Source organism: Nyctereutes procyonoides, unplaced genomic scaffold, assembly GCF_905146905.1.
Source record: "Nyctereutes procyonoides isolate TBG_1078 unplaced genomic scaffold, NYPRO_anot_genome, whole genome shotgun sequence".
NCBI lineage: Eukaryota > Metazoa > Chordata > Mammalia > Carnivora > Canidae > Nyctereutes > Nyctereutes procyonoides.
The window spans coordinates 42,903,372-42,930,076 of record NW_026575020.1 but is presented as its reverse complement, the minus strand read 5'-3'; the positions used below and the strand labels follow the sequence as shown (position 1 = coordinate 42,930,076).

The 26,705-nt window shown below is 53.9% G+C and overlaps 1 protein-coding gene across 9 annotated transcripts in view; it reads left to right on the top strand.

Moving 5' to 3' along the window:
* DAB2IP (DAB2 interacting protein) overlaps positions 1-26,705 on the top strand; it is a 192,609-nt gene that overhangs the window by 88,994 nt on the left and 76,910 nt on the right. For 7 of the 9 annotated variants that reach the window (XM_055316001.1, XM_055315982.1, XM_055316018.1 and 4 more), the window contains exons 2-3: positions 2,361-2,464; positions 21,220-21,362. In XM_055316001.1, coding sequence (XP_055171976.1) covers positions 2,361-2,464; positions 21,220-21,362 — 247 coding nt within the window. Of the gene's footprint in view, positions 1-2,360; positions 2,579-21,219; positions 21,363-26,705 lie in introns of those variants that run through there. The other 2 variants (XM_055316035.1, XM_055316042.1) reach the window with 2 other exon arrangements.

Sequence of the window (26,705 nt, the reverse complement as noted above, 5' to 3'; positions counted from 1 at the left end):
ATGGGGAAGGAGGAGGGAGGAGGGTTCTCAGGAGGAAGTACCACAAGCAAGACACTGAGGCAGTCAGAGATCGTGGCCACTGGGCTAAGGAACAGCTGAGTGGAGGAAGCTTTTCTGGAGGAGATGGCCCAGGGCTGGCTAGTGCACAGCAGGACCTGATATCAGCCTCTGCCCTAGGTCTGTCTATAAGTGGTCAGCTATGCCCAAACTGGTCCCCCTGGGTGCCCCATGTCCCCAGGCCCAGCGTGGCCTTGCCTGCTTGGCCATTGGCTAGGGCTCAGCACTGGAACCTGTCCTGGGTGGGGGTGGGAGTGGTGGTGGCAGCTTCAACTCTGTCCTTTGACACTTCTAAAGACCACCGTCCCATTTGGCTGCAAGAGGGAATGGACCGGCGGGTGTAGACCTTGCCCCTAGTAGCCCATTCTGCCTTCTGGGAAAGCCTGTTCCTTGTCATCTAGCCTTTGTGGACATATGGACATGTCCCTGGGGGTGCAGGTGGGAGTGTCTGCATAGAGGTGGATATGCATGTGCATTTGCTGGGCATGTGCCCGACCGCCTGTGTGTGCATGTACCAGGGAAATCTCTGCCCTACCCCTTTTCTTCCTTGAGAGCCAACAGGCCTTTCCAGAGCACTGCCCACGTGCCAGGCTCCACACAGGGCACTGGGGACGTGGAGATGCAGCCAGCTTGGGCATGGGCATTAGGAGTTCCACAGTCAAGCCGAGAGGGACACACACACACACACACACACACACACACACACACACTGGGTGCAAAGTGAGAATGTAGGTAGGAGGCTTGGCCTGGCTGTTACTATAAGAGCCAGAAGGGAGCCAACAGCGTGGGTGGGGAGGAGGGGTCACCATGGGTGTCCTCTGGGGCCTACAGGATGGAATGGATGGAGTCCTCTGGGGGGGGCACAGCCAGAGCACTGGAAATGAGGCAGCCAGTGCCGAGCATAGTGAGCAAACATTCAGGAAAGCAGCCAGATTGCATTGACCTGGGAGGTTTTGAGCAGACAGGCTCACATCAGGGCCGTAAGTTTTCAATGAGCTGTCACCATTTAAAAATCAGAATGTTACATATTTTGAAAAGCCCTCAGATTTCCAGCTTCTCTTGAACTGTGGGAAGCTGTGGCTGCCCTGGGCGCATCCCCTGGCTACCTTGAATAACCAGCTGGCTGCTACCCTTTATCCTAGAAACTGCCAGGCCTTGTACTTCCATCAGGTTTAAGGCCTCTGAACAAGAAGGTCAGAATTGGGTGCGCCTTGGGGGCTCAGTCAGTTAAGCATCTGCCTTCAGCTCAGGTCATGATCTGGAGTCCTGGAATTGAGCCCCTTGTTAGGCTCCCTGCTAAGTGGGGAGTCTGCTTCTCCCTCTCTTCTGCCTGCAGCTCCCCCTGCTTGTGCTCTGTCAAATAAATTTTTTTTTTAATCTTAAAAAAAAAAGAGAAGAAGAAGAAGAAGGTCCAAATTGAAAGCCAGAGATCACAGATTCCTATGTTTGAAGGGACTACTTGTTATACCTCTGGTGACAGGGGGCTCATTATGTCACAAGATATATGACTTGAAGTGCAGGTTTTGGGAGTCCTGTTTTTTTTTTTTTGATTGGGGGTAAATACATAGATTATACAAAATTTGCTATTTTAATCATTTTTAAGTGTTTGATTTAATGGCTTTAAGTATATTTATAGTATTGTGCCACCATCACCACTGTTTTCCCACTCTTTCCCATCATTCCAAACAGAAACTCTTTATCATTAAGCCATACCTCCCCATCCTGCCCACCCTCAGCCCCTTCTTACCACCAGTCTACTTTCTATCTCTATGAATTTGCCAATTCTAGGTGTTTCCTGTGAGTGGACTCCTATAACACTTGTGTCTAGCTTTTGTTGCTCAGCATGTTTTCAAGGTTCCGCCACATTGTATCCGAACTTTTGTTCCTTTTTTTTTCTTTTTTTTTCTTTTGTTCCGTTTTATGATGGAATAACATTCTTTGTATAGATCTACCGCACACTGTATGCACCCATTCATCTGTGGATGGATACGCGGCTTGCTTCCACCTTTTGGCTCTTCTGAATAATGCTGTGATGCACATTCGGGTACAAGTCTGTGTATGTGTCTGTGTCCCTGTTTTCAGTGCTTTGGGGGGATATACCCAGGAGTGGAATTGCTGGGTCATGCAGTAAATCTGTCTTTAACTTTTTAGGGGAACTGCCAAATCTGTTTTCCACAGTGATTACACTATTTTAGGGGGACCAGTGTCGTCTATTGTCCTGGCCATGATGGGAATGATAGAAGGGCCTGACTGAGTGGCCTTGATTATCCATCCTCACCTTCTCCCTCCTTCTCTTTTGACAGAGTCACCACAGGAAAGGCCGGGCTCCCGGCGCAGTCTGCCCGGCAGCCTGCCAGAGAAGAGCCCTAGCATGGAGCCCTCGGCCACTACGCCGTTCCGGGTCACGGTAACTATCTCTGCGTCACCATCGCCACCTGGCCTGGGGTGCTGCTCTGCGACCCCGCGGCCCCCTTCCTGGAGTCTCATGGACCGGGAGAGCATCCAGCCTCCCTTGTTCTAGGTATCCAATCGCTCAGCTGCTCCCCTCTCTGTGGCTCAGTCTGGGGGCCACATGGGGGTCCCATCCTGTGAGGGAGGGGGCAGAGAACAGACAGCCCTGCAGCCATGGGGCCTGCAAGCTGGCCGAGAAAGAGTCTAGTGCTGGGCCAGATAAATACATCCTGACATGCTCACACACACTACGCTTCCTTGACTCTTAAGATGCACAGCTTTTATTTTTACATTTTAGGATCTCTGATGTTACAGCTTGTGGTATGTCATGATTTAATTCCTGTGGTTTTTTTTTTTTCTTTCTTGGAGACACACCAAATAATGCTATAGCTTAAAACTGATGATGTCTTAGAATTGACAAAACACTGTCATACTTATCTATTGATTTTAGGGGTCCCACCAGCATACACATTTTTATTATAAACCTAAACAACTTTACAGAGAAAGAATATAGTGGCCCTTAACAACTGGCTCTCTGTGCGAGCATGCACAGTTTTGCGTTGCTTTTCTTCCCCATTCAGCATGTTACCACATGCTCCTCTGTCCAGTGTTCTCTCAGCCACTGGAGCCACAGAGAAGTAGTAGACAGGGAGAAGTAAGTCTCTTTTCCTGGGAGCTCATGGTCTATAGTGGAGATGGATGTTTGATCATTAGCTCATCCATTCATTCATTCAGCAGTTTTTATGGCATGCCAGCGGTGTGCCAGGCCCATTTTTGGAGGATCTGACCAGGAGAGCACCAGGTGGACAAAGCCCCTGAACTTATGGGGTCACATTCTGATGTTCAGGTTATGTGCTGTGAAGAAAAGCAGGCTGCTGCAATAGAGGAAACCAGGAGGGCTTCCTGGAGGTGATGCGGTTGAGAGGTGATATTTGTGTTGAGGTCCAATGGATGAGGAGCCAGCCCTACTATGGGGAGCAGGGAAATGAGGGTTTTGGGTGAAAGGAAAGGAGTGGGCTCAGGCCTGGCTGTCACCATGCAGTGTGATATCAGGGCTTCAGGTGACCTAGGGGTGTCTAGTTGTTCCCTGTGTATTGAGAAGACTGTCCCCCAGAGGCTGACTTTTGCGCTGGCTCTTAAGGGGTCAGTAGAAATTGGGTAGGTGGGGACAGTGAGAGAGGGATCCCTGTCCCAGGTAAGGGAACAGCAGCTGCAACTATGCAGAGGCACACTAGAGATCGATGTTTTTGTGGGAAGTAAAACGCCAGTGGAACTGGAGTTGAGGGATATGGAGGACAAGGTAGGAGGTGAAGCTGGAAGCTGGGCTGAGTCTGGGTCAGGTGCAGCCTCATGTGCTAGGCTAAGGGGCTGTGTCTTTCCCCAGGGCACCTGATTCTCCCATCTGTCTGTATGTCATGAAGATGCTTGCAAAATAGATTCTTAGGCCCCCTCAAGATCTCAGAGCAGTGGGCCTGGGACAGAACCTGGATATCTGGATTTTAACGAGCTCACCCACGAGATGGTTGGGAACCTCAGACTCTGAATCAGCCTTGGGCAGTGAGGAGGAAAGGGAAGCCCCAAAGTCTGTGCTGAGAGTAGATTTGGGGGTTCTTCCCCTGGGTGTGGCAGGGGGCCCCTGGGAGATGGTCTCCAGCCTGCAAGGAGGGCCAGGACACTGACACCTGGGTGACTCTGACCAGTCAGCTGGAGCTGAGGCCGAGTCTAGCCTTCCCCAGGCCCAGGGAGGGCCACAGCTACTGGGGACCAAGCTTTCAGGGGCCTGAGGGAACAATGACTAAGAATGATGTAGACACCTGCACTGTGCTTCTGGGTGTGCATTCGTGATCTTTTTTATTTTTTTATTATTTTATTTTTTAAGATGTTATTTATTTATTCATGACAGAGAGAGAGAGAGAGAGAGAGAGGCAGAGACACAGGTAGAGGGAGAAGCAGGCTCCATGCAGGGAGCCTGACGTGGGACTTGATCCCGGGTCTCCAGCATCACACCCTGGGCCGAAGATGGTGCTAAACCGCTGAGCCACCCGGGCTGCCCTCGTGATCTTTTTTAATTCTCAAGATAGCCCGGAAGCTGAAACTTTGATCACCCCATATCACAGATGAGAAAATTGAGGTTCAGAGATGGGAAGTCCCTCAGCCATGCTCTAAATGCCAACAAATGGTGGAGCCAAGATTGAGACCCAGCCTGTGTGGTCCCAGAGTGTGCACTCCTGGTCATGAGCCCCCACACCCTTCCAGAGCCTCTCCGTGTGGCTTTTTACCTGTTCCCCTTTCTTTTGCTGCTCTGATAGATGTATCATCACACCCTGACATTGCTGTCGGTTGCAGCTCTTTAATTGCCAGGTAGGCTTGGCATCTTTCTGGCAGTGGCACCTTCCCTGTTTTCTGGTGCAGAAACCACACATGGGGCAGAGCCAGCCCCAGCCTCCTGAGCCCCCGACCCTCAGGACTCACAGTCCCGCCTGCACGAGCGGGCTCTCCAAACTGAAAAATGTGTTCACTTGTCATGTTACCCATTTCTCACGGCAACCCCCCAGGGGAGGTATGGTGATTATCTCCATTTCACAGATGAGGGAACTGAGGCTGAGGGATGGGAAGTTGTTTGCCTAATGTCACATGGCTCCAGAGTGATGGAGCCCCGCATAGTTGCCAGGACTGTTGGACACTCACTTTTTGTGTCCCTACCTGGGCACCTTGGTCCTTTTCTTTTCTTTCATTTTTTTTTAAAGATTTCATTTATTTATTTATTGATAGAGACTCAGAGAGAGAGGCAGAGACACAGGCATAGGGAGAAGCAGGCTCTCTGGGAGGAGCCCAATGTGGGACTCGACCCCAGGACCCCGGGATCATGCCCTGAGCTGAAGGCAGATGCTCAACCACTGAGCCACCCAGGCGTCCCACCTTGGTCCTTTTCTGTGTGCAACAGTTAAGGAAAGGGATGTGAGGTTTTTTCCCTTTTTTCTTTTTTTAAAGATGTATCTATTTTAGAAAAAGAGAGCGCCTGTGCATGTAAGTAGATGGGAGGGGCAGAGTGAGAGGGAGAGAGAGAGAATCTTAAGCAGACTCTACATTGAACATTGGAGCCTGACATGGGGCTCAATCCCATGACCTGAGTTGAAATCAACAGTTGGACGCTGAACTGACTAAGCCACCCAGGGACCCCAAGGGGTGTGAGTTTCTCTATCCTGGGGTAGTGCTCAGAGTTTGGAGGTGCTTGCTGGAGAGCTCAGAGGTGGGGAAGTGGGTTCAAATCCTGACTCTTCTGTGACCTGTGAGACCTCGTTAGTCACTCAGCCTCTCTGAGCCTCGTGGCGGTATCAGGAAAGAATGGAATGTTCATCCTTCTTTGAAGGGCTGTGGCGCACCTCCATGAGTCCTGGTGCACATGAGCCCAGGTCTGACCCAAGGTAGACACTTAATACAGAAAATCCACCGCTGTCCTTGGGATTGTGTTTCCCTTTTTTTGCTTCAGAACGGTGCATATCTAGGGAGGGTCATGGTGGAGAGCAGAGGGCAGGATGTTTGGGGGAAGGTGGGAGGGGCGCCTGGCTTGGGTCTTGGGGACACACTTGCATGCGGTCCCTGTGTGGGACCAGAAGCACACCCTGTTCCCCTGCCCCACCTTACATTTGCTCACATGTACTCCCATAAGCCACATCCTCATGCTCTTGGCTGACTGCTGCTCTGTGTAGCCCCCTGAGGGAACCTGGGGAACAGTTTTGCCTGGGAGAGGTAAGGGAGACAGTACAGGATATATTTGAATAATGGCTGTCTTTGCTGCCATTTGAAACTTGGGTGACAGGATGTCACCACCTCTCACGGAAGTGCCCTTTGCAACCATGTAGTTTAATGGAGGATCAACATGTTGTGTTCTCTAGGACTCATTCTGTCAACCTCCTCCATGAACACTAAAGCCTGGGAGGGGCTGGGCTTGTGCCAGGTCACCATCCAGCTGGGAGCACTTTGGAGTCTGGGCTCTTTGTATCCATACACGGCCCTTACCTTTTGTGATTTGGCCTAGGACCGCAGTCACCTCACAGGGCATCAGAGGCTCGGTACTGGTCCCACCTCTGTTTTTTGGAGATCATGTGACCCTGGGAGAGCTTCTGTTTACCCTTGTCTAAAATGAGCGGAGTGGACTTTGTTGTTGTTGTTTTTTAAAGATTTTATTTATTTATTCATGAGAGATACACAGAGAGGCTGGGACACAGACAGGGGGAGAAGCAGGCTCCCTGTGAGGAGCCTGAGGTGGGACTCGATCCCCAGACCCAGGATCACACCCTGAGCTGAAGGCAGCCGCTCAACCTCTGAACCACCCAGGTGTCCCAGAGGGGAGTGAACTTTGAAAGGCAACATGTGGTTTGGGCCTATGGTAGGCACTTAAATATTTGGATGCCATACCTAAAAGCATGAGCTGTAAAGTCAGCAGACCCAGGGCTGAGCCTCCTATCAACTCATGCCCATCTCTGGCCTTCAGCTCTCATCTAAAGAGCTGATGAGGCCAAGATTCAAACCCAGATCTGTCTTCTCTGTGTCAGTAAGGAATCTTGCAAGGGAGAGAGGAGCAGAGAGGGAAGGTAGGCAGCAAGCTGGGAATGCTGCATCTGCACAGGCTATCAGGCTGGGTCCAGACAGAGGCTCTTCCCAAAGCCCAAGACCCTTAGCACAGCAGCATGCTGTCCCCTGTCACCTGCCATTCCATTCCTGTTGGGGACTCATGGTTTGATTTGGGGGGAAGCAATGGTGACTGTGGGGTTGCCCCACAGGCCCCCCAGCCTATCACCTTCCCCAGGCCCAAGCTCCCCTAGTGTAGGCTGGCTCCTTCCTCTTCCCCTCCACTGTCCCCACCCCTCCCATCGACCTTGAGGAGAGCTGGCAGGGCTGGGGTGTGGGAGGTGGCAGAGGCTCTGGGAAACTTGACAGCCAATTGATTCCTCCTCGGGAAGTTGAAAGTGGAGAATCGTGTTTGAAGGTTTAGCTGAAATTAGGTCTCAGGGCTATTTTTTGCAAGATGGAGAAGGAGAAGTGTCAGGGAGGGGAAGGCCCAGGGGGTTGGTGGAAGCTGCAGATAAACTCAATACCACGTTGATTGCAGATGCTTCTAGAAGGGGGTCTTAGTTCTTTTCAATCACCTACTTTTACTGGATGCTCATTTGTGTACACTCTAGCTGGTCCTGAAGCTATGATGGAGGTGTGGCTGGGTGCTGTAGAAACCCAAAGCAAGGGTTGGCTAGTAGGGTAGGGAAGAGTTCCTAGAGGAGGCGTCTTTGGGGCTGAGCTTTGAGGGATATGTAGGAGTTTGTCAGGAACAAAGGGAGAAGAGTATTCCAGTTGGGGGAGACCTAAGTGCATTGGAGCAAGCCAATGGCCCTGTGGGATTAGAGTGTTGGCTGAGTCGGAGGCGTGAAGTGGGAGAAGGCTGGAGAGGAAAGTGGGTGAAGGCTCTGGGCTTTCCCCTGTGGGACCAGAGGGCCACAGGAGATGCCGGGTGAGAGTAGAACCAGCAGATCTCTGTGGGTGTGGATTCAGGATTTCCCAGCTACTTGCCATTGTCCACTCCTGCAGCTTCTCTGAACCTTCCCCACGTTTCAGCTGCCTTCCTGTCGTGCGCAGGCTCACGGGCACGTGGACATACACATGCAGGCCCCCTCAACACCACCACTGAAGGCTTTTGGAAATGTTTACAAGGCCTCCCCTGTACAGAGGGAGGACTGCAGCTCAGAGAAGGGAGGATCCTTTCCCAAAGCCACACAGCATATCTGGGACAGGGCCTGGAATTGTGCCCAGGTCTCTCTGTCCTCTCATTACCCCCTTCCATGCCCCCTACACTCTGCTCCCTTGGGCCCTCTCTTCCCTGTACTTGGGAACTTCTGTCTGCCTCCATTAGGTTTCGTGGGAGGAGAGGCTGAAGGGAAGGGACATTTGTGGCTCTGAAGGTCCTCAGAGGCCTCTGATGGCTCCTAATCTGCCTGTTTGCCTCCGTTTGGGTCCCTTCTCAGTGACAGTGGCCCTGGTTAGGCACTGGAGTGGTGGACGGAAATGCTGGGCAAGGCTCACACATCAGATGAGCCAACTCTGTCACCAATCTGTGGCAGAAGTAAGGCCCAAGGAGGGGAGGCTTGCCTGGAACACTGGTCAGGGCTCGTTCTGCTTCACCAGGCTGCTCTGTGCCCACCTTGTACATGCATGTGTGGCCCCCAAGCCAGTGTGGGGATGCCAGCCGTGCAGTTGTGACTGGCTGTGACAGGGCAGTCATGCTGGAGCCTGGATGGGCCACAGGTGAGCGCCTGCTGCCTCTCCTCACAATAGCCTTCTAAGTGGAGCCTTTCAGCTGGAGTGTCCCAGCCTGGTATCTGGCAGGTCGGTGTTCCCTAGAGGAAGAGGTAGGTGGAGAGAGTCTCCCCGCCCATTGCCATTCCTGGAGCCTGATTATTATGAAACTGTTCAAACTTAAAAGGAAAATTACTATCAATTTTTTCTGTGTCCACATTCTGCAGAGAGAGGCTCCTTTCCTGCGGTGGGAACTCAGGAGATGGGAACAGATGACCTGGGTATGGGGCCAGGATACTCTTCGGGTCAGGGATGTGGGGGGAACAGCTATTTGGAGCTTGTAGAACCCAAGTCAGGCCTGGGAGGGTGGGCTGTGGTCTTCGGTAGGGTTGGGAGCCTCCCTGCCCTGTTAATAAGTGAGTGGTATCGCTGCCTCTCTTCCCCACTCTGTAAATGGGCACAGGAGCCCCTTGCTCAGTGAGTGGCTGTGAGGGCCCAGTACCTGGCTCAAGGGGGGCATTCAGCCCATGTTCATGCCCTGTGTCCCATTCTGGTGGGTGGGGCTCACTCTTCCCAGACACCTTCCTCAGAGCCCCCGGTGGTCAGGGAGACACCTCCCTTCTGTACCCATCATTTGATGCCCCCATGTGACACTGCCTCTGACACAGCTTCTAGGGCTCAGCCCTGACACCAGGAGGTGGAGGTGGGGCGAGTGATCCCTGAGGGGCCAGAGACAAAGTTCCCAGGTGGTGAGTACAGATGGGAGGGAGCTGGAGGCAGCTGCACAGAGCCGTCCCACCAGTTGGGGGCAGCAGAGGGCAGCAAGTGGATGCCTGGACAGCCGCAGCGGCTCCCAGAGGAGAGTTGAAGTCCCAGGGTTCAGTGTGCCCTGGGTGGCAGGGACCCAACGGAGCTTCACTCCTAGCTGCAAAGCTCACGACTGGGTGGAGGAAACCGTTCAGATTGAGGAGTACCTACAGGCAGCGGGGCCTGGCGCTGAGCTGACTGGCCCCGGGCTGGCCAGAGAGCTGGCGGACTAGGAGAGAGGACCCTAATTAGGGACACCGGAGTGGGGTGAGGCCTGGGGCCAACACAGCCTTCCGGCAGGAGGGGAGGCATAGCCTGAGGGCCACCAGGCAGCATTGCAGCACTGTGGCCACCAGGCTGGCTGGTAGATACTCCAGCATGACTATTTTTTGACAGCTTGCAGAGGTCTTGTTTCATCCTCACCCGTACTTTGAAAGGGAGCAAGGCAGGTCTTCTGGGAGAGTGGGCTGGTGGTCAGAGCCTGGGCTGAAAGTCCTGCTTACATGGGTTCAAATCCCAGCTCTGCCAGCCCATGTGTGGTGTTGAAGTTTTTGCAGAACCTGGCCCATAGCACCAGCCCAGGCTCTGCCAACCGGTGCTGTCATCCTCTCCATTTTATAGATGAGAACACTGAGGCTCAGAGAGGGAAGGGGCATTGTCCCAGGCCACACAGCCAATTGAGGACAGAGCTGGCTTTGGAACCTGGGCCGTACTATCTCCTGCCTCCTCTGGTCTCCTCTGCCTCCAGCTAGCAAGGCCCCCGAGGGTCAGAAGGTGTCTGAACAGGGCAGACACTCCTGGCATAGAAGAGAGCTGTTCCCCTCATCCCACCCCATCCTGTGGCCCCTGCCCCTGCCATTTCTGGGTGGGGGGCAGGAGACTGGCTATGGGGGGGGCAGGGCTCAGAAGCCTTCTTTTCCCGAACCCCTCGTGGTATAAGAAAGAAGCAATTGCCTCTGTCACATCAAGTGGCATTTGGGTTGGATTATAGACATAATTATATCTGAGTCTTTGGGTAGGAATGATTTCCAAAGCCAGGAAGCCCTCTTTGGAGGTGGCAGTGATGACATCTGTTTCCAATACAAGAACGCGCATCAGGATGAGTTACTTTTCCAGTAGAATGGCTTAAGAATGCCTGAAACAAGCCCTGGTTGTTAGTGCCCTGCCCTGCTCCAGCTTCTGAGATGGCTTCTAGGGGGTGGGATGCAGCTCTCCAGCTGGTGCCCACAAGCCTGCCCAAGCCTCAGGGCCTTCCTTCCTACCGGCTCCTCCTCCCCATTTCCCTGCCTTGAGAGCTTCTTCCCTCCTCTGCCCTCCTCTTCCTCCAGCACGCATCCTCTCCTCTAGGCTTCTGAGCACAGGCTGTGACTTAACCATCTCCTAGACGGTGACTTTCTCAAGGGCAGCAACTGCTCTGATTTATCTGAACCCTGGGCATTGAGATGGGGCCTCCTTTGTGGTGGGCACCTGGATGGGCTTGTTCAGGGAAGGGGTGTGAGAGACATGGAGGCAGAGAATGAATTCAATGAGTGAGTGCATGGTGGGGAGGGGTAGGGAGCAGAGATCTTCTGGCTGCTGAGAGCCCCACTTGGTGTCTCTGGGGCCGAGTGGCCACCATCTTGGGAAGGAAGGTCAGGACAAGTCACCCAGACCACCCCAGAGCCCTGGTAAGGAAGGACACCAGCCCTTGACCCCATCCAATGGGTTCCCATAATCCTTCAGGGGCAGGGCTCCCAGGTGAGCCAGGCCTACAGATGGTAAATCACCCAGGAGGAGAAATAGCCTATAAAATCCTTTCCCAAAATGGTGCGTTTTGTATCCTGTAGTGAAAGAGGCTTTAAAAAGCATTGCTCACTCAGGTGAATTTATAGGGCTGCCACCTGCCTTTTGCTTCTCCCTCCCACTAATGTTTGCTTGTCCCTAGGGCCAGGGTACCGTGGGGTCCTGGTGCTCCTTGGTGGCTCTTAGTATAGCACCCCTTCCCTGCCTTGATGCTCCAGGGCTACTCCTGGCCAGTTGGGTACTTGGGGAGGTAGAGGCAGAGGGAAAATCTAACTTCCTAGAAGCTCCCCGTGACCCAGCACAGAGCTGGAGTCCCCACCATTAACACCTTCCTTCCTGAAAGCTGTGGTCGCCAGAAGATCCCTCCTATTTGGTGTCACCTGAGAATGGGCCATCAGGGAGGGGAAAGACGGCATGTGCACACTAGGAAGGATTTAGACCTCAGCTAGACCAATCCCCTCATTGTCCAGATGGGGAAGGTGAGTCACAGAGAGGCTAAGATACTTGATTCAAGCCTCATGCTGTGGGAATGGGATTATGGAAGTGTTTAGGTTCTAGCACAGACTATCTGGATTGACCCCAGCTCTGCCACTTTCTAGCTGTGTGGCCCTTTGAAAGTTGCTTGACCTCTCTGAGCCTCCATTCTCTCATCTGCACGTCGGATTGTGAGAATTAAACAAGGTAAGTCCCATAAATCTCTGGTACAGCCCCTGAAGCTTAGACAGGGCTGCATAAGTACATCTGGTTTTACTCTTACTAGCACATTGAAATAGTCCTCATTATTATTAATAACAGAGCTGGGTTTTGGACTCATATTTCTTGACTCTGAACATGGTTTTCTTGCCACTCAGCCAGGCGGCCTCTGCTGAGAGTGTTCGCTCATGTGGAGTGTGCAGAACACAGGGCCTGGGGAACAATCACCGACATCATTGAGTCACCCCAGGAAGGCTGGCCTGGTGCTGGGACCTCTGGCAGGGCTGGAAGGGTGGCAGAGGGAGAAGGTGGAGATCCTGCTGCAGGGGTGAAGCTCCCTGAGGGAGTCAGCTTCCCTGCAACCACACGGTCCTCAGTGCTGGGCTCCCCACCCAGGGTCAGAGCTGGCCAAGGGCTTAAAGGGCTGATGGAGTGTTTGTGGCTGTCCAGACCTCTGGGAAGTCTGATTATGCTAAGGCAAGTGTCAGCTAGCCAGAGGATTTATGGGGCAGTGAGTCACTCCCTGGCTGCTCTGGGTTATCACATCCCTTCCTGAGACCTCAGAAATGCGTGTCTGATTTCTGTTTACTGATGCCACTCGGTCCTGGGCACTGGCACATGTCAGGAGGGCCTCTCTTGTCCTCATTTCCCCCCTCTCATCTGCACATGCTCACCCTCTTCCTAAGCAGGTGCCCCCTTCCTCCTTCCTTTCAGACTTCCTTAGGGGGGACCCCTTGACCTGGGTGTCTTCTGCACTGTGCATATGCGAGGGGTTGTGCCCCATGTTATCAGCCTGGGCTCAAGTGGTGGTGTGTAACTGGAGGTCAGAGGGGCCTGTGATCTCTCCATGGGCCTCTGAGGCAGCCAGACTTACAGCTTTCCTACCTCTGTACCATTGCCTCTGCTGTGATTCTGCCTGGAATGCTGCTGTGCGGCTTCCCTACCCCTAAATAATCTCAGCAAGACCACTCACTGCCTCACTTTCAGTGTTTCTAATGTGCTCTCAAATGCTGCCTCCTCCAGCAAGCCCACCCAAATTGACCACTAATGGAGCCCCTTAAAAAACCTCCCAGAGCATAGTCTCATCTTTTTCTTTTTTCTTTTGTATCATAAACATTTGTTAATTACTTCAGGAAGTATTTAGGAATACCTGCCAGGTGTCCTGCCCTGGAACCCAGGCTGCCATGGACCCCACAGTCCTGTGAGGGAGGAAGGCATGAAATAAACACATGTATAATTAGAACTGTGGTAAGTCTGCAGAGTGACCTGGCATCATCTGAGGGCATCTGGTAGGCCTATGAGGAGAGACTGTAGGGTGTGCAGGATCCACTTGGGCCAAGGGGGCCTCCATTCCAGGCAACAGAAACAGCCTGTGCCAAGGCCCTATGGCAGGAGGGGATGGCAATTCTAAAAGTTGCACTGAAGACGCCAGGGTTGGAGCCCAGGGGATGGATCATGAGAGGCCTTAGGGGCCTTACCAAGGAGCTAGGCTTTTATCTCCAAACCCTGGGAGCTATGCAAGGGGGTGAAGCTGGTCAGTGCAGGATCCGATCTGCTTTTTCAGGGACCCCTCTGGATGCCCTTGGAGAATGGACAGGGTAAAGGGGGCAAGACTGGAGATAGTACAGCAGCAAAGAGGCTCCTGGGAGTGTCTAGGAAGGGTCAGGGCCGCCTCTCCAGCTAGACTTTCCTTGAGGGCAGAAAGTCCTTTCCAGGACTCAGCTCAGGGGCAGGCTCAGGGAATACACCCTGAATGAGCCTTGACCAGCAGCCTTCCCCATCAGAGGAGATTTGGGTCCTACAGTTTGCTTTGATAAACTCCTGCCCTGTTTCCTTCTGGCTAATGTCTGGACTGGCCCTTGGTGATCAAAGTCCAAGCAATAAAAACCATTACAATGACCATATTGATGATAGTAGCTAACGTATAGTGAGTGCTGGGAAATGGGCTCAGTTCTCTTACATGCATGATGTCATTGACTTGTGACAACAACCTCGAGGTGGCTTCTGTTGTCCTCATTCTACAGAAATTGAAACAGACTCAGACGGTTAGGTCACTGGCCTCAGGCCCATAGCCATTAAGGGTAGAACCTTTTGCTACCATGCCTCTTGGGGGAGGGGGGATGAAAATTATTTGCATCTCACCTGCACCTTCCTAGAGACTGAGGTAATCCTAGGACCTAGGTGGAGCTTTAGGCATGATGATGGCAGAAGGAGAAATGTTTGGGGCAGGGTTCTCCAGCTGCGGATGGGGTGGGGCCCAGAGGAACAGCATGCCACATTGCAAGACTCCAAGAAACCATGTGTTCAGGGAGCTGAGAAGGCCAGCTTTTAGGGTGTGAGAGAAGCAAATAGAATGTCCCTGAGATTCTGGGATAGAGTGAGGTGCTGCACACAGATCAGGGGAACTATATAGTAGCAGCAGCAGCAGCAGCATTTTCTCCCTTGGTCCTGAGATCTGGGCTTCCAGATCTTTGAACGTGGCTCTTTGGGTAACTTTCCCTTCCTGCTGTGCTTGTGAACTTGAGTATATATGGGGTGGCATTTGCCCCATGTATCATTCTGTGTGTGCCTGGTGACAGTTGAGTATGTATTTGTGATCTTCTTTTGTTGTTTGTGTATCTTTATTTGCACAGTTCCTGAGTGCATGTGTATATTTGTACGTGTGCTGGTCAACGTGCTTATTGGTTTCTGTGTGTGGTGGTGGTGAGACTCGTATGTTTACACCTGCATTTCTTTGTGGGCACACCCCCTCCTTATGTGTCTTTGTATGCATGCATATCCTTCAATTTGTGTGCATTTCTGGCTGTGTGTATTTCACCATGTGAATGGTTTAAATGTGGTTGTTGGGCAAGGGTGACTGATGTTTAACCAATGAGTGACCAATGAGTGTTAAATGGAAGAGTGATCCTTATGTACCAAGGCCCAGTCCCCTGCTGGCTCTCATGGCTCATGACTGGCTTTTGTGTGATCTGAGTTGTCTGGCTGCCTTTTCTGGGTAAGTTGGAGTGTGGAGGTCTTACGTTCAAAGGATCAAGCAATTGCAGAGGGTTATGTGCGCATAGGGTGGCCTGCGAATGGGTGGCTACCGGGAAGGCACTAACCTGGCTTAAAATGCCAGTCCTCTTTCACCTGTCATGATCTCTGACCTTTCAGAGACTCATTAGTGAGTCATCCCCCAACTGGGACCCTCTCTGATGATCCACATCTCCCAAGGAAGGAGGCCAGGGAAGCCTGGCAGCCTCCTGAGGGCAGAGCCCCAGCAACAGGGAAGGAGTGCAGGAAGAACAGTGCATCTGAAGGGTTTGGGCAAAGCCAGAGGAGTCGCTGGTAGGTTGGTGCCCGGCCTGGGAGAGCCCAGATGAGGAAGGCAGCTGCTCTAGCTTCAGCTTTTTAGAATCACCAGGCATCAGTGCTGGAATGGAGCTTGGTGATCACCCAGCCCAGCCCTTATAGTAAGAAGGGAAGACTGAAGCCTGGAAAGAGGAAATGTGGGGAGCCTGAGAGGTTCTTGAAGAGTGGGGTACTAGTGTCGCAAAGAGCACTGGGTGAGGAGATAGGATACCTAGGTTCTTCTGTGCTTCTTCCACTGGCTTGCTCAGTGACTCTGGGCAAGTCCCCCTGCACTCTGGGCCTCGTGTGCCTTGTCTGTACCATGTGGGCATTGGCCTGGCTGCCTGATCTGGGCCCTCTCCGCTCTTGCTGTGACTCTGGAAGCAGGACCTCTTCCCTGGAGCCTTAGCCTGCTGAGGTGTCGGAGCTGCCTGTGGGCCAGGGAGCCCAGCAGATCTCCTCTCCTGGGGCTGAGAGAGGTGGAACTATCTAGATGGGGTCTTCCCCTCCTTTTCTTGGGTTTTTAGGTGTGATTTTGGCATTTGTGCAAAGCTGCGGATAGATACTGAGAGACACACCTGTTAAAAGAGTTTCTTTCCTTGAAGGCTTTCTGGATACAGGCCTTAAAGATGGCTCCTGGGCCAGGGGAGAGTCCACCAGGTTCTGCCTCCATCCTGGGCACAATCTCAGTGGGAGTCAAAGGCAGGTCAGGCCCGCTCATTGTTCTGTATGTTAGAAGGGGAGAAGGTGATGAAGACAGGATGGCAGATGCAGTACCGATCAGATGATAGCATTGAGGGAGGGGACTTACCCTTCACAGAGCACCTGCTGTATGCCAGGCGCAATGCTCAGCGCTTCACACTCAGGTTTGGAGATGGCTTAGAGACCAGTGGTGACATGCTGCCTCTGGGTGCCCAAGGAGTTGTGCTGGAATGCAAACCTGTGGTCCCCTAGGTAACTCACGTGTGAGGCATGTGTGAGGCTGGGCCCTCCAGGAGCTGCCAGGTCCTCACCTGTGACAGCACTCTGCTCAGGGAGAGGTTACCTCCCTTCTTTCCTCTGGTCTGGCCTGTGGTCCTGGGAGGTTGGGGCTGAGCTGTCAGTTCCCAGTCTGGCCTTCTGTGCATATGTGTGGGCACATATGTACCGGGCCCTCACCCTGCCCGCCCCAAGGGCTCGAACCCCCAGCTTGGCCACCAATAGCTCTGCCACTCTCAGCGAGTGGCTTAACTTCTCTGAGCCTCTCTTTCCCCACCTGAAAACCTCAAACGTTCTGCATTCTGCAGCATACATTCTCCCTACATTCCCAATAACAGGCACTGGACCCTCCTGGGCCTCCCTCTTAGGGCCTGGGAGGGGTTTGGCAAGGACCACGGGCAGTGATTCGGCAGAGCAAAAGCGCCATAACTGGTCATCTCTCCTCATTGGCATCACTTGGAATTGACTGACATAGGGGAATGAACAAATCACGGGCTGGGATTCTTTAAGGCCCTTGAGAAAATTTCTCTGAACATCCCAAGGAAGGGGTAAGCAGGATTAGGACCAGATGTCAGGATGGTGGCCTCGTGGCTGGAAAGGGGGTGAGGGAGCTGCCAAGAACTGGGGTCCCTCCAGCCAGAGACCCCACAGGACTCTCTGTCTTCCACTCAGGACTGCCCTGCATGTTAGTCAGTGACAGATGGAAGCTCAGGCGACCCTGGGGATCAGCTGGAATAGGCAGCGGGCTGTCACAGAGTGGGTGGAGGGTACACAGCTGTCCCTACTCAGCCCCACAGGCAGTAGCCTTGGGCATAAGCCCCTGAGACCTTAGCTGACCTTTGTGCTGAAAAGCTACCTAAAGAGCACAGGGGAACGTGGCTGTGGGCTGTGATAGTAGAGGCCGAACTCCCCATCTGAGGACGCAGCAGGCTCCATCCTTGCAGAGGGCACTGGCTGCTCCCTGAGTTTTCCGTCCTGTTCTAGTGAATGAAAGCCGAGGCCTCCCCCTGAGCAGCCCTGGCTGCCCATGGCTCACACACTTTGTACATTGGGAGTCTCTGTGAGGTTGCTTTAGAAAAAAGTGCTTGTTTTAAAAGCGTTTGAAACTACCAACCTGGATGACATTCTGTAGCTCTGGGATCATTCTGCAAGCACGCTCATTCATCCACTAGGCATGACACCAGCCTGTCCTTGCTGTGAGACAACTTTCAGGCTCCTGGGAGGGCCCAGACAGACTCCCGCCCATGGTGGTTATGTACCTTCTCAGGGCAAAAATCGGTGGCTGTACTATAGCCGACGTCAGTAATGATGATAATAAAGCTGGCAACTATTGTGTTTAGTGGCTTAATTTTACTGGTGATATCTTGCCTTATTTGATCCTTCCCACAACTTTATGAAGTATGTATCATCATTAGCCTATTTTACAGATAACAACACTGAGGCTTGGAGCCGGCCCGTGGCTGGCAATGCAGAGTGGGGGTCGGAGTGGGGCAGGCAAACCAGGGCTCAGATCCAGCTCCACAGCAGTCCTAGAAATTGGGCCTCCAGAACCCTGCTTTACTGAAGGAAGGGACATGATTTGCCCAATGCCTCTCACTAAGGTTGACTTAGGTTTAGAATGAGATTTTCTGACTTGAATTTGGAGCTGCAGCTGCCTCCAGAAATCATGACCCTGGACCTGCCCATGAAGCTCATCTCCCTTTAGCCAGGCCAGGGCTGGGTGGGAAGCCGCCCTTGGCCCTCTAGTACATGAAGGAGGTCAGTAAGCAACCTGTGAGGCTGAGCAGAGTAGGTAACTGGATTCTGGGGTCTTCGATTAACCTTGCTATGCGATTTTGGGAAAGTCCCTTTCCCTGTCTGTGTCTCATTCACCCTCATATACAGTCTCTTGGATCTGAGTCTTCTTCCAGCTGTGGCTTTCTGGGATAGTGAACCTTTGCTAAGCCTGCTACATGCAGAGCCCTGAGCTGGGTCCTCTGGTGCACTGAAGGTCCTCCAGGGTAGGCATGTATGGTGTGATGGAGTTATGTACCCCATTCCCTGAAGAATCACTCTCCCAACAGATCTGAGCCTCCTGTCCTCTTATTAATCTGCACACTGTTCCCCTCATAGTGTTAACAGCTGTCTTGGTTACTGTGTCTAGCACATAGTGGGCTCTCGATAAATGGGAATGAATTAATTAATGTTACAGCATCTGAGACCCCAAGGTCATGGTTGCTGTGGTGGGGGATGGTAGGCTTCAAGGAGGAGGAGCATTAAGTCTAGCCTGAAGGGGAGGGGTGGGGAAGAGGAAGTGACACTTGTCCCACTCAACCTCCTAGAAGGAAGAATGCTTTTTTAAAGAAAACCTCAGAAATAGGATAAAGCTGTCAGGATAGCTACATAATGACTACATAAATTGTGAAAAATGCCTCGTGGTTCTTTATGCCACAAGAGTGTAAAAATGTGAAATTTTCCTTAGTGTAGAAAATAAAAACCAAGATAAAGTACAAGCCCATTGGGGAACTTGCTTGACAACACCTGTGAGAGAAGACCCCATCCAAGTGAGCCAGGTGCATCTCCCCTCCCTGGTGTACCAGGCAAGAAGCCAAGGTTGGGATGCCCAGCGCTTTCAGAGAAGCGCAGATTCCTGCCTTCTTGCCGAGTCTCCTGAAGAGCCTACTGAAGAGCCTGCCACCATTTGTGGTTGCTTTCCATTAGGGATTTCTCTATGGATGATAGTCCCTCCCGTGGCCTCTAACACCTAAGAAATACTTGCTGAACTACAGCTGATTAGAATAGTTTGGGTGACACTGGGCTCCCCGATGAGAGGCATTTGGACCCCATTGCCTGGGAAGACCTGGATGAGGTGGTGTTTTGGGTAGGCCCTGGAGGATGTGCAGAGTTCTGGCAGGTGACCGCAGGAATAGGTGTCCCACAGATGCGAGAGACCAAGGGAGAAGAAAGGGTAAGGGGCGGGGGCGGGAAGATGGGGAAAAGAGAAAACCTGAAGAGGGTGGGCAGAGGAGGGGGGGGTCCTGTGCAAAAAGCTCTGGCATCAGACTGGCCTGGAAACTGTGTTCTTGGGCAAGTCACCTCACCTCTCTCAGCCAGGTTTCTTCATTTGCAGAAAGGGGTCCTGTTTTTCTGTCGTTTTCTCATTTGTGTGGGTGACATGAGATGATGTGTTCACCTCATCGTGACTCGGGTGCTGGGGCCATAGATAATGGGCAGATCCATCACAGAGCATGGCCTATAGCAAATGTCCACCTCTGCGTCCTTTATTATTATTATTTTTTTTATTTAAAAATTTTTTTAAAAAGATTATTTATTTATTTATTTATTTATTTATTTATTTATTCATGGTAGACATAGGAAGAGAGAGAAAGGGAGAGGCAGAGACACAGGAGGAGGGAGAAGCAGGCTCCCCATGGGGAAACTGATGTGGGACTCCATCCCAGGACCCCGGGATCACGACCTGAGCCAAAGGCAGACACTCCACTGCTGAGCCACCCAAGCGTCCCTCTGGGTCCTTTATTGTGTGACGAATGAAATGTGGTGATGAGATTGTGTACAACAGTCACTTCGGAGTGAGTTACTGTCCCATTGGTTTCTGTCCTTATATTACCTGGAATTGAGGCTAGCGTGGGGGGTGAGACCCCAGAACCCCTTGCATTCCCTGCCTCAGGGAATTCTACCTCCAGCCTTCTGTAATTGCAAATCCTGGACACCCCAGGCTGTGGCCCCCTGAGCCCCCACATCTCCCCTCACCCATAAAGGGCGCACTGGTTCAACCTGTCGCCTGTTGAACACTGTCTCTTCCATGGGACAAGGAGCTCCTGGGGTTGGGGTGGAATTAAGCTCTGTCCTGCGAGCAATCACAGCCTGGTCAATGGGTAAATGAAATGGCCTGGTGGGGGCCCTGCCTCAGAGGTCTGCCATACTCCTCCTAGGCACGGACCCCTACCCTCCAAGGGTCACGAATGGGGCCCTGGAGCAGCCTGTTAAGCGAAGGCCCATCTTCTCTGAGACGTGGCTGCAAATCTTGAAGCGTGCAATGGGCGGACTCAGCCAACCGTTCAGCCTCTGCCTCCCGCCTGAGCCAGGTGCTAGGGACCCTGCCCCTGAGGTGGTTGTCCCTGCTGGGGAACCTGCCCAGGTTCCAGGCAAGGGCCGCATTCACCCCTTGGGGCGGTAACGGTTGGCTGGGAAAGGAATGGCCCCGGGGTTCGTCAGCAGGCTCTGGCCCCGGACCGCCACACGCCTGCTCCCCGAGCCTCACCTGTGTGACCCGGGGCAGGGAACCCCCGCCTCGCGGGGGGGGACCACACAGTGCCCGGCCGGGACGCGGATGGGGGCGCGGATTCCTCCGGGCGGGTGGGGGCGTGCCCTCGCCGCGGGTGGACGTGAGGGGGCGCGCCGAGGCCCCTGCCCCGGGGCCCCGCCCCTCCCCCTTCCCCCGCCCCCACGCCCGGGGGGCTCGGGCTGCCTCGGCCGCGGCCGGCGCCGCTCGGCTCGGCGTCGCCATGGCAACAGCGGCTTAGGGGGCGGGGCGCCGTGGCGGGCGGGGCCGGGCGGGCGGCGGGCGGGGTGGGCCGGGCCGTAGCCGCTCGGTCTGCGCGCGGGCGGCGCGGGCCGCGAGGAGCTGGGGCCGGGGCCGCGCCCGAGCCCGCGCCCGAGCCCGCGCCCGAGCCCGCGCCCGAGCCCGCGCCCGCGCCCGCCCTCGGCCGCGCGGCCGCCCGAGCCAGGGCGGGGGTCCCGGGGCGAGGTCCCGGGGCGAGGTCCCGCCGGGTCCCGGGCCGCGCCGCCGCGCTAACCCCGCCCCCCTTTCCCCTCTTGTCGCCCCGCGCGCAGGGCTTCCTCGGCCGCCGCCTCAAGGGCTCCATCAAGCGCACCAAGAGCCAGCCCAAGCTGGACCGCAACCACAGCTTCCGCCACATCCTGCCGGGGTTCCGGGGCGCCGCCGCCGCCGCCGCCGCCGCCGCGGACAATGAGAGGTGAGCCCGCCGCCCCCGCCGGCCCCGCCGCCCCCGCCTGCCCCGCGGGCCCCGCCGGCCCCGCCGCCCCCGCCTGCCCCGCGGGCCCCGCCGCCCCCGCCTGCCCCGCCGGCCCCGCCGCCCCCGCCGGCCCCGCCGGCCCCGCCGCCCCCACCGGCCCCGGAGGGCGCGGGGACAAAGCGACAGCCCGGGCCGGGCGCGCTGGAAGCTGCACCTCGTGGGACGGGGGGCCCGGGGCGAGCGCGGTGCCCGCGGCCCGCCCGGGAAGTCCTGCCTCGCCGCGCCGACGTGCGCATTGATTGTTTCGCGGGCGCTGCAGCGGCCGGAGCCGGGGGCCCGAGGGGCGCCTCCACCCCCAGGACCCATCCGCCCATCCCCCTGCCGCCGGAGCCCCCCGCGCCCGATACAAAAGGCGCTGTCGGCTGCGCTGCTTTCGAGGCCCGGCGGCGAGGAGAAGGGTGAACATCTGGAGGGGAGGAGCAGGGGGCTGGGTCGCCGAGGGGGCACATCTGCTCCAAGTAGGGCGCGCGCCCCGCTGGGGGCTGGGTGAGCGGAGGGGGCAGTGCCGGGGCTCCAGGCTCAGGGGCACTGCCTGAGGCCAGGGAGGGAAGAAGGGCCCCATCCTCTCCCGCCTGGGCAGCTGCTTCTCTCCCTCGCCTCTCCGCTCCCAGGGGTGTCTCCTGTTCCCTGTTTCCTTTTCCTGGGCAAGCCAGGAGCAGGTGTGGAAATCCCAAGGGGAGGTGGCTTGTGGGGCAGAGGAGGAGAGGGAGGAGGTGGTTCAGCCTGCCCCCAGGCACCAGCATCAGAGCAGGCTTCAGCTCGCAAGGGCAGGCCATCCTGTCGGTCGGAGCGCGGGGGCCCTGGGCCGACGCGGCGTCCCCCGCCCCGGCTCCCTCCTGCAGCCGCACCAGCCACAGCACCTTTCCACTTGGGCACAGCCACCGAGATGGATTCTGGTGCCAGTCAGAACGAGTCCCTGCTCAGCTGGTGGAGGTGAAAGGACAGGCACCAAGGAGCCTTTTCAGCATTCAGCCCCGACATCTCAGGCCCCTGGCATCTGCCTTCATAGGGCTGTGCCCCTGTGTGTGATTGGCGAGTTGGCACTCCCTGTAGGGGAGGCACAGGTAGAATAAAAATGTCTCTCCTCCCCTTGGGTTCCAGCAGGCAGAGGAGTACAAGTTATAGCCCAACTCCTGCCCAAGGTTGAGTGGCTGTTTAACTGACCCCTAGCATCTTCCTGGAGAGCACCCCTCACCCCCACCCCGGGGAGAATTACTAGACCTTTAACTTCCATCAGCCCAGAGCTGCTCTCGCCGCCGTGCCAGTGCATTCCCACCGCTGCCTGCAGCTGGTTTCCTGCCCCAGCTGCCAAGCCCAGCCTGAGGCAGGACCCTCAGCCTTTCTTTGATGGGTATGGTGCCCCAGGGGACCAGGCGTGCCCTGGCAAGAGGATGCAGCCAGGCCAGAGCTCAGCGCTGGGTGCAGCCACTGCGTCTTTGAAAAATCTCGCTTCCCATCTTTGTTATTGTCTGGGCGGCAGGCCACCCGGTTTGCTGCCTTCCTCCCTCCGCCTGGCCCCTGCCTCCAGCTTTCTCCCCCAGGAACATGCCCTTCTCTGCGCTTTCCTTGGCGGGAGTCAGAACCCTCTGCACCCGTATGCGGGGTCTTGTGTATGTACCCCCGTTTTATGTGCATGTGTTGGTTGTCCGGGGAGCGGGAGAGACAGCAGGCAGTCCGACCTCTGAGTGTGTCTGCCCTCCTGGGCACAGACAGCGTGCATGCCATGTTTACCTCCTTCCAGCGGGAAGCTTGCACCAAGAAGCTGGCAAGTGCTGACTGGCTCTCCAGCCTCCTGGCTAGAGGTCTGGGCATGGCCCAGATGACCTCGAGCAGGTCCTGCCCACCCAGCTTGGTCTCAGGTCAGGTCAGCCTTGTCACATGCCTAAGGGGCAAGGCATGGGGGTGGGCGGGGGTTCAGGAATGAAACTACAAGCCCATTTCTAGAAATGGTGTTAACAGTAGCAGTTGGAGCAGAATGTCACTGGCAGTGGTGTGGAATTGTCTTATTAATTTTCTATAAACAAAATCTGGCTTGGTGGCTTCTCTGGCACAGGAAGGGAGCCCAGATTTCTCGCGGACAGGCAGAGACTGAGTTTGAAATCCCCGGCCAGACCCAGCCTTGGAGCTAAAATAGGCTTTGTCAGGACTGGGATCTCCTGCTTTACAGCTCTGCTTAGAAATAATAGATTTATCAGCTGCTTCGGGGATGGATGGGCAGATATTTCTCTTTGGTAGATACTTCTCGGGGGCAGTTCCTGGAGTCGTCCTGTGGGAGTTGAATGAGTAAAACCAACTGTGGTGGACACCCCCCTCACCCCTCCTCATTCCCCCCCCCCCAAAAAAAAAAACCGCTCATGGTCAAGCCTGGGTGAGAGGAGAGGATCTTCCCTCTCTACTCCTATGTGGTGTAGTCACACTGTTGAAGGCTGGAGGGACACAATGCACAATGGTTTGGCTTGGCTTGGCTTGGCTTGGCATTGAGGAGGGGGTTGGATCCTGGTTGCATGGGACCCCCACTGAGCTGCTGAGCCTTCTGACTGGGGAGGGGGTAAGTGCAGCCTCAGTGAGGGGATAAGCATGGGAAGGAGGGTGGGGCTTCTAGGGTATCAGGTGTGAGCCCTGGTCTCCGAGGCTTCCCCCTGTCAGTAAAGAGCACAGGGCACTCTGGGTGGCCACTCGGGTTCAGACTTTGAATAACGTGGTCTGCTTTAGGGCTGCTGAAGTGGCTTTGTTTTACATGCTATCTGCTGTGCTCTGCAAACTGCTGTGTTGTGCAGGCTATTTTTTGCTCTGGAATTCTCTCATCTGGAGGCTGGAAACCAGTTGTTTCTGTCCTGGGATCTTTTGGCTCCCTGGGAAAGGAGTCTGGCCTAGGTATGGGGCAGCTGAGCCCAACAGGTTGAGGGAGAGGTCTTATGTCTGGTTGTGAGGCTGGCGTCAGGCTAGCCAGGGTTTGGTGGGCACAGCTGGGCTCTGGAGGGGTCTCAAGGGCCACAGGACAGGTTTGAGCCTTGTACTTATTCTCCTGAAATGGTTTAGGGGACATTTCCAGCTGGTCTCCAAAATTCCTGGCCCCCTCAGATGCTTATTTCTTCTTTGGAGTCTTTGAAAGTAAGCACCACGGACAGGTAATCATGTCTCCTGAATAACAGAAATGAATGCTGCTCATGGGAAGTGTGCTGGCAGAAGCATTTTTGTTTTGCAGGCTGGAAATGTTGCTGCTTCATTTATAAGGCTCTCTTAATGTTGGTAAAAGCCATCTAGGATGTGGTGGTTCTGTCTTCCCAGAAGATAATTTCCAAGTCACTTGTTTATTAATGTTCTGAGTAGCTAGGAGGGTCAGCTGGCAATATTATACTTCTCTGCCACTGTTTCTGGGTGACTCTGGCCCCCCTTAGGTGCTGAGAGTGTGCACCCTCTGGCTCTCAACCTGTCCCCCTACCCTGTGGTTCCTCTCAAGTGACTGTAACCCCCTTCCCATTCTTCCCAGCTGGCCTAGTGCAGAGCTGATCGTGTAAAGGTGGGCAAGCCAGGTGCAGGTGTGCAGGGCTGCTATGTGCAGAGTTAGAGACTGATGATCCCCTTCTCAGGAATATGTGTGTTGCATGGAGTTCCCACACCTGAAGGTTAGCTAATGGTGGGATTCCAAGCAGAGTAAGGCTAGGGAGGGAGATACTTGGAAGTGGGGGTGGGGGCCTTCAAGAACCCTCAACTTGCCCCAGGTAGGTTAGAGTCTCTTCTGCTCCTTTGGGGTGAGGCAGTCCCTGGAGAGACTGGGAAAATAGGGAAAATAGAAGGTGGGATCTGTTTTCCTGCTCTAGTTGTTGACAGTAGGTGTAAGAGAAGCTGGGCTTCAGAGCTTGGCCTTTCTTGCCTCTCTCCCTCCCCTACCATAGACAGGGAGTGTCTGGTCCTTCCCACGGGTGATGTAGAGATGATTGTGCAGGAATTAGTCTCCAGGAATAATGGGAAGTGTGTGATCTTTGGCTTTGAAGCCATGCATTCTTGGCACAAGTCACAAACTTTCTGAGCCTCAGTTTGCACATCTGCAAAATGGGCGTCATGGTGATAATGTCACCGGAAACATTAATGTTCATATATTCAGCATGTGTTTAATAGAAAGTGTCCGGTTCAGTGCTGTTTCCTAGGCAACTAGCCCCAGGTCTTGCACATTTCTTAAATGTTTCTAAAATAGTATTAAATAAATAACACTTGAAAGAGGCTAGACTAGCATGTTGTAGGTTTTCAGTAGTGAGAGTTACTGTCGGTGGGAAAAGTCACTTCATTTTGATATGCCTCCGTTTGCTCATCTACAACGTGGGAATCATACCAGGTAATCATGCTGTGTTCTTCTGAGGTTCAAAAGAGAGATGTTGCTGTCCCTGGGAAGGTGAAAAGGGTTGTACAGAGAATCATTACTAGGAAATAGCTGGGCAGAGTGACCCTTGTTCCTGTGTATGCCTGGGAGAAGTAAACTTCTGTGTGTATTTTAAAAGTCCATCCTTCCATCTATGTTTGGACCATACGTGTTTTTAATCATTTAAATGTTTAGGTTATGTCTAGTATTTTTGTAATTACTATTATTAAAAATTATGCTGGTATTTAAATCCTTGAATATTTGTCTTTGTTAATGTCTCTGATTGTTTCCATAGAATAAAGTCTTAGAAAAGGAATTACTAGGTCAAAGGATTTTTGATAAAAATGCCCCCCACTGAAAAGCCTCTAGTAATTTACACTCCCCCAATGATTTTTGAGCATGCTCACCTGTTTCCTCACACCCTTAGAAACATTGTCATCATTAAAGTGATCTTTGTCATTCAAATAGAAAAAAGATATTTCTTTGTTATTCGAATCTCATTGCCGGTTAGGGTTTGAATAGTGTTTTCTGGAGTTTAATGGCCAGTAGTGCTTCTTCTTTTGAATCTTGTCTAATCCTGTTCTTTGCCTTCTGAACATTCTGACAAGCCTCTTGCAGGATTCTTGGTTGCCCTATGTGGCCTCCCTCAGCTCTGAGAGGCCCCAGGTAGGTGGATCTTTGTGAAATGGGCTTCTGCCTTCCAAGAGGTATGGCAGGGAATTCATTAATCACATGCAAGGAAGGCTCACCCAACCCTCTTCTCTCTTCTCCTCCCCTCCCCTCCGTAAGGGAATCAGGTTTAATTCTTAATCTGATAATTGTCATAAGGAGGCCCGGCATATACACAGCACTTTGAGAGGTCTTCTGCCCTGCAAGTTAGGTAGGCAGTGAAAGGGCTGTTAGAGTCACAGAAACAGGCATGCAGC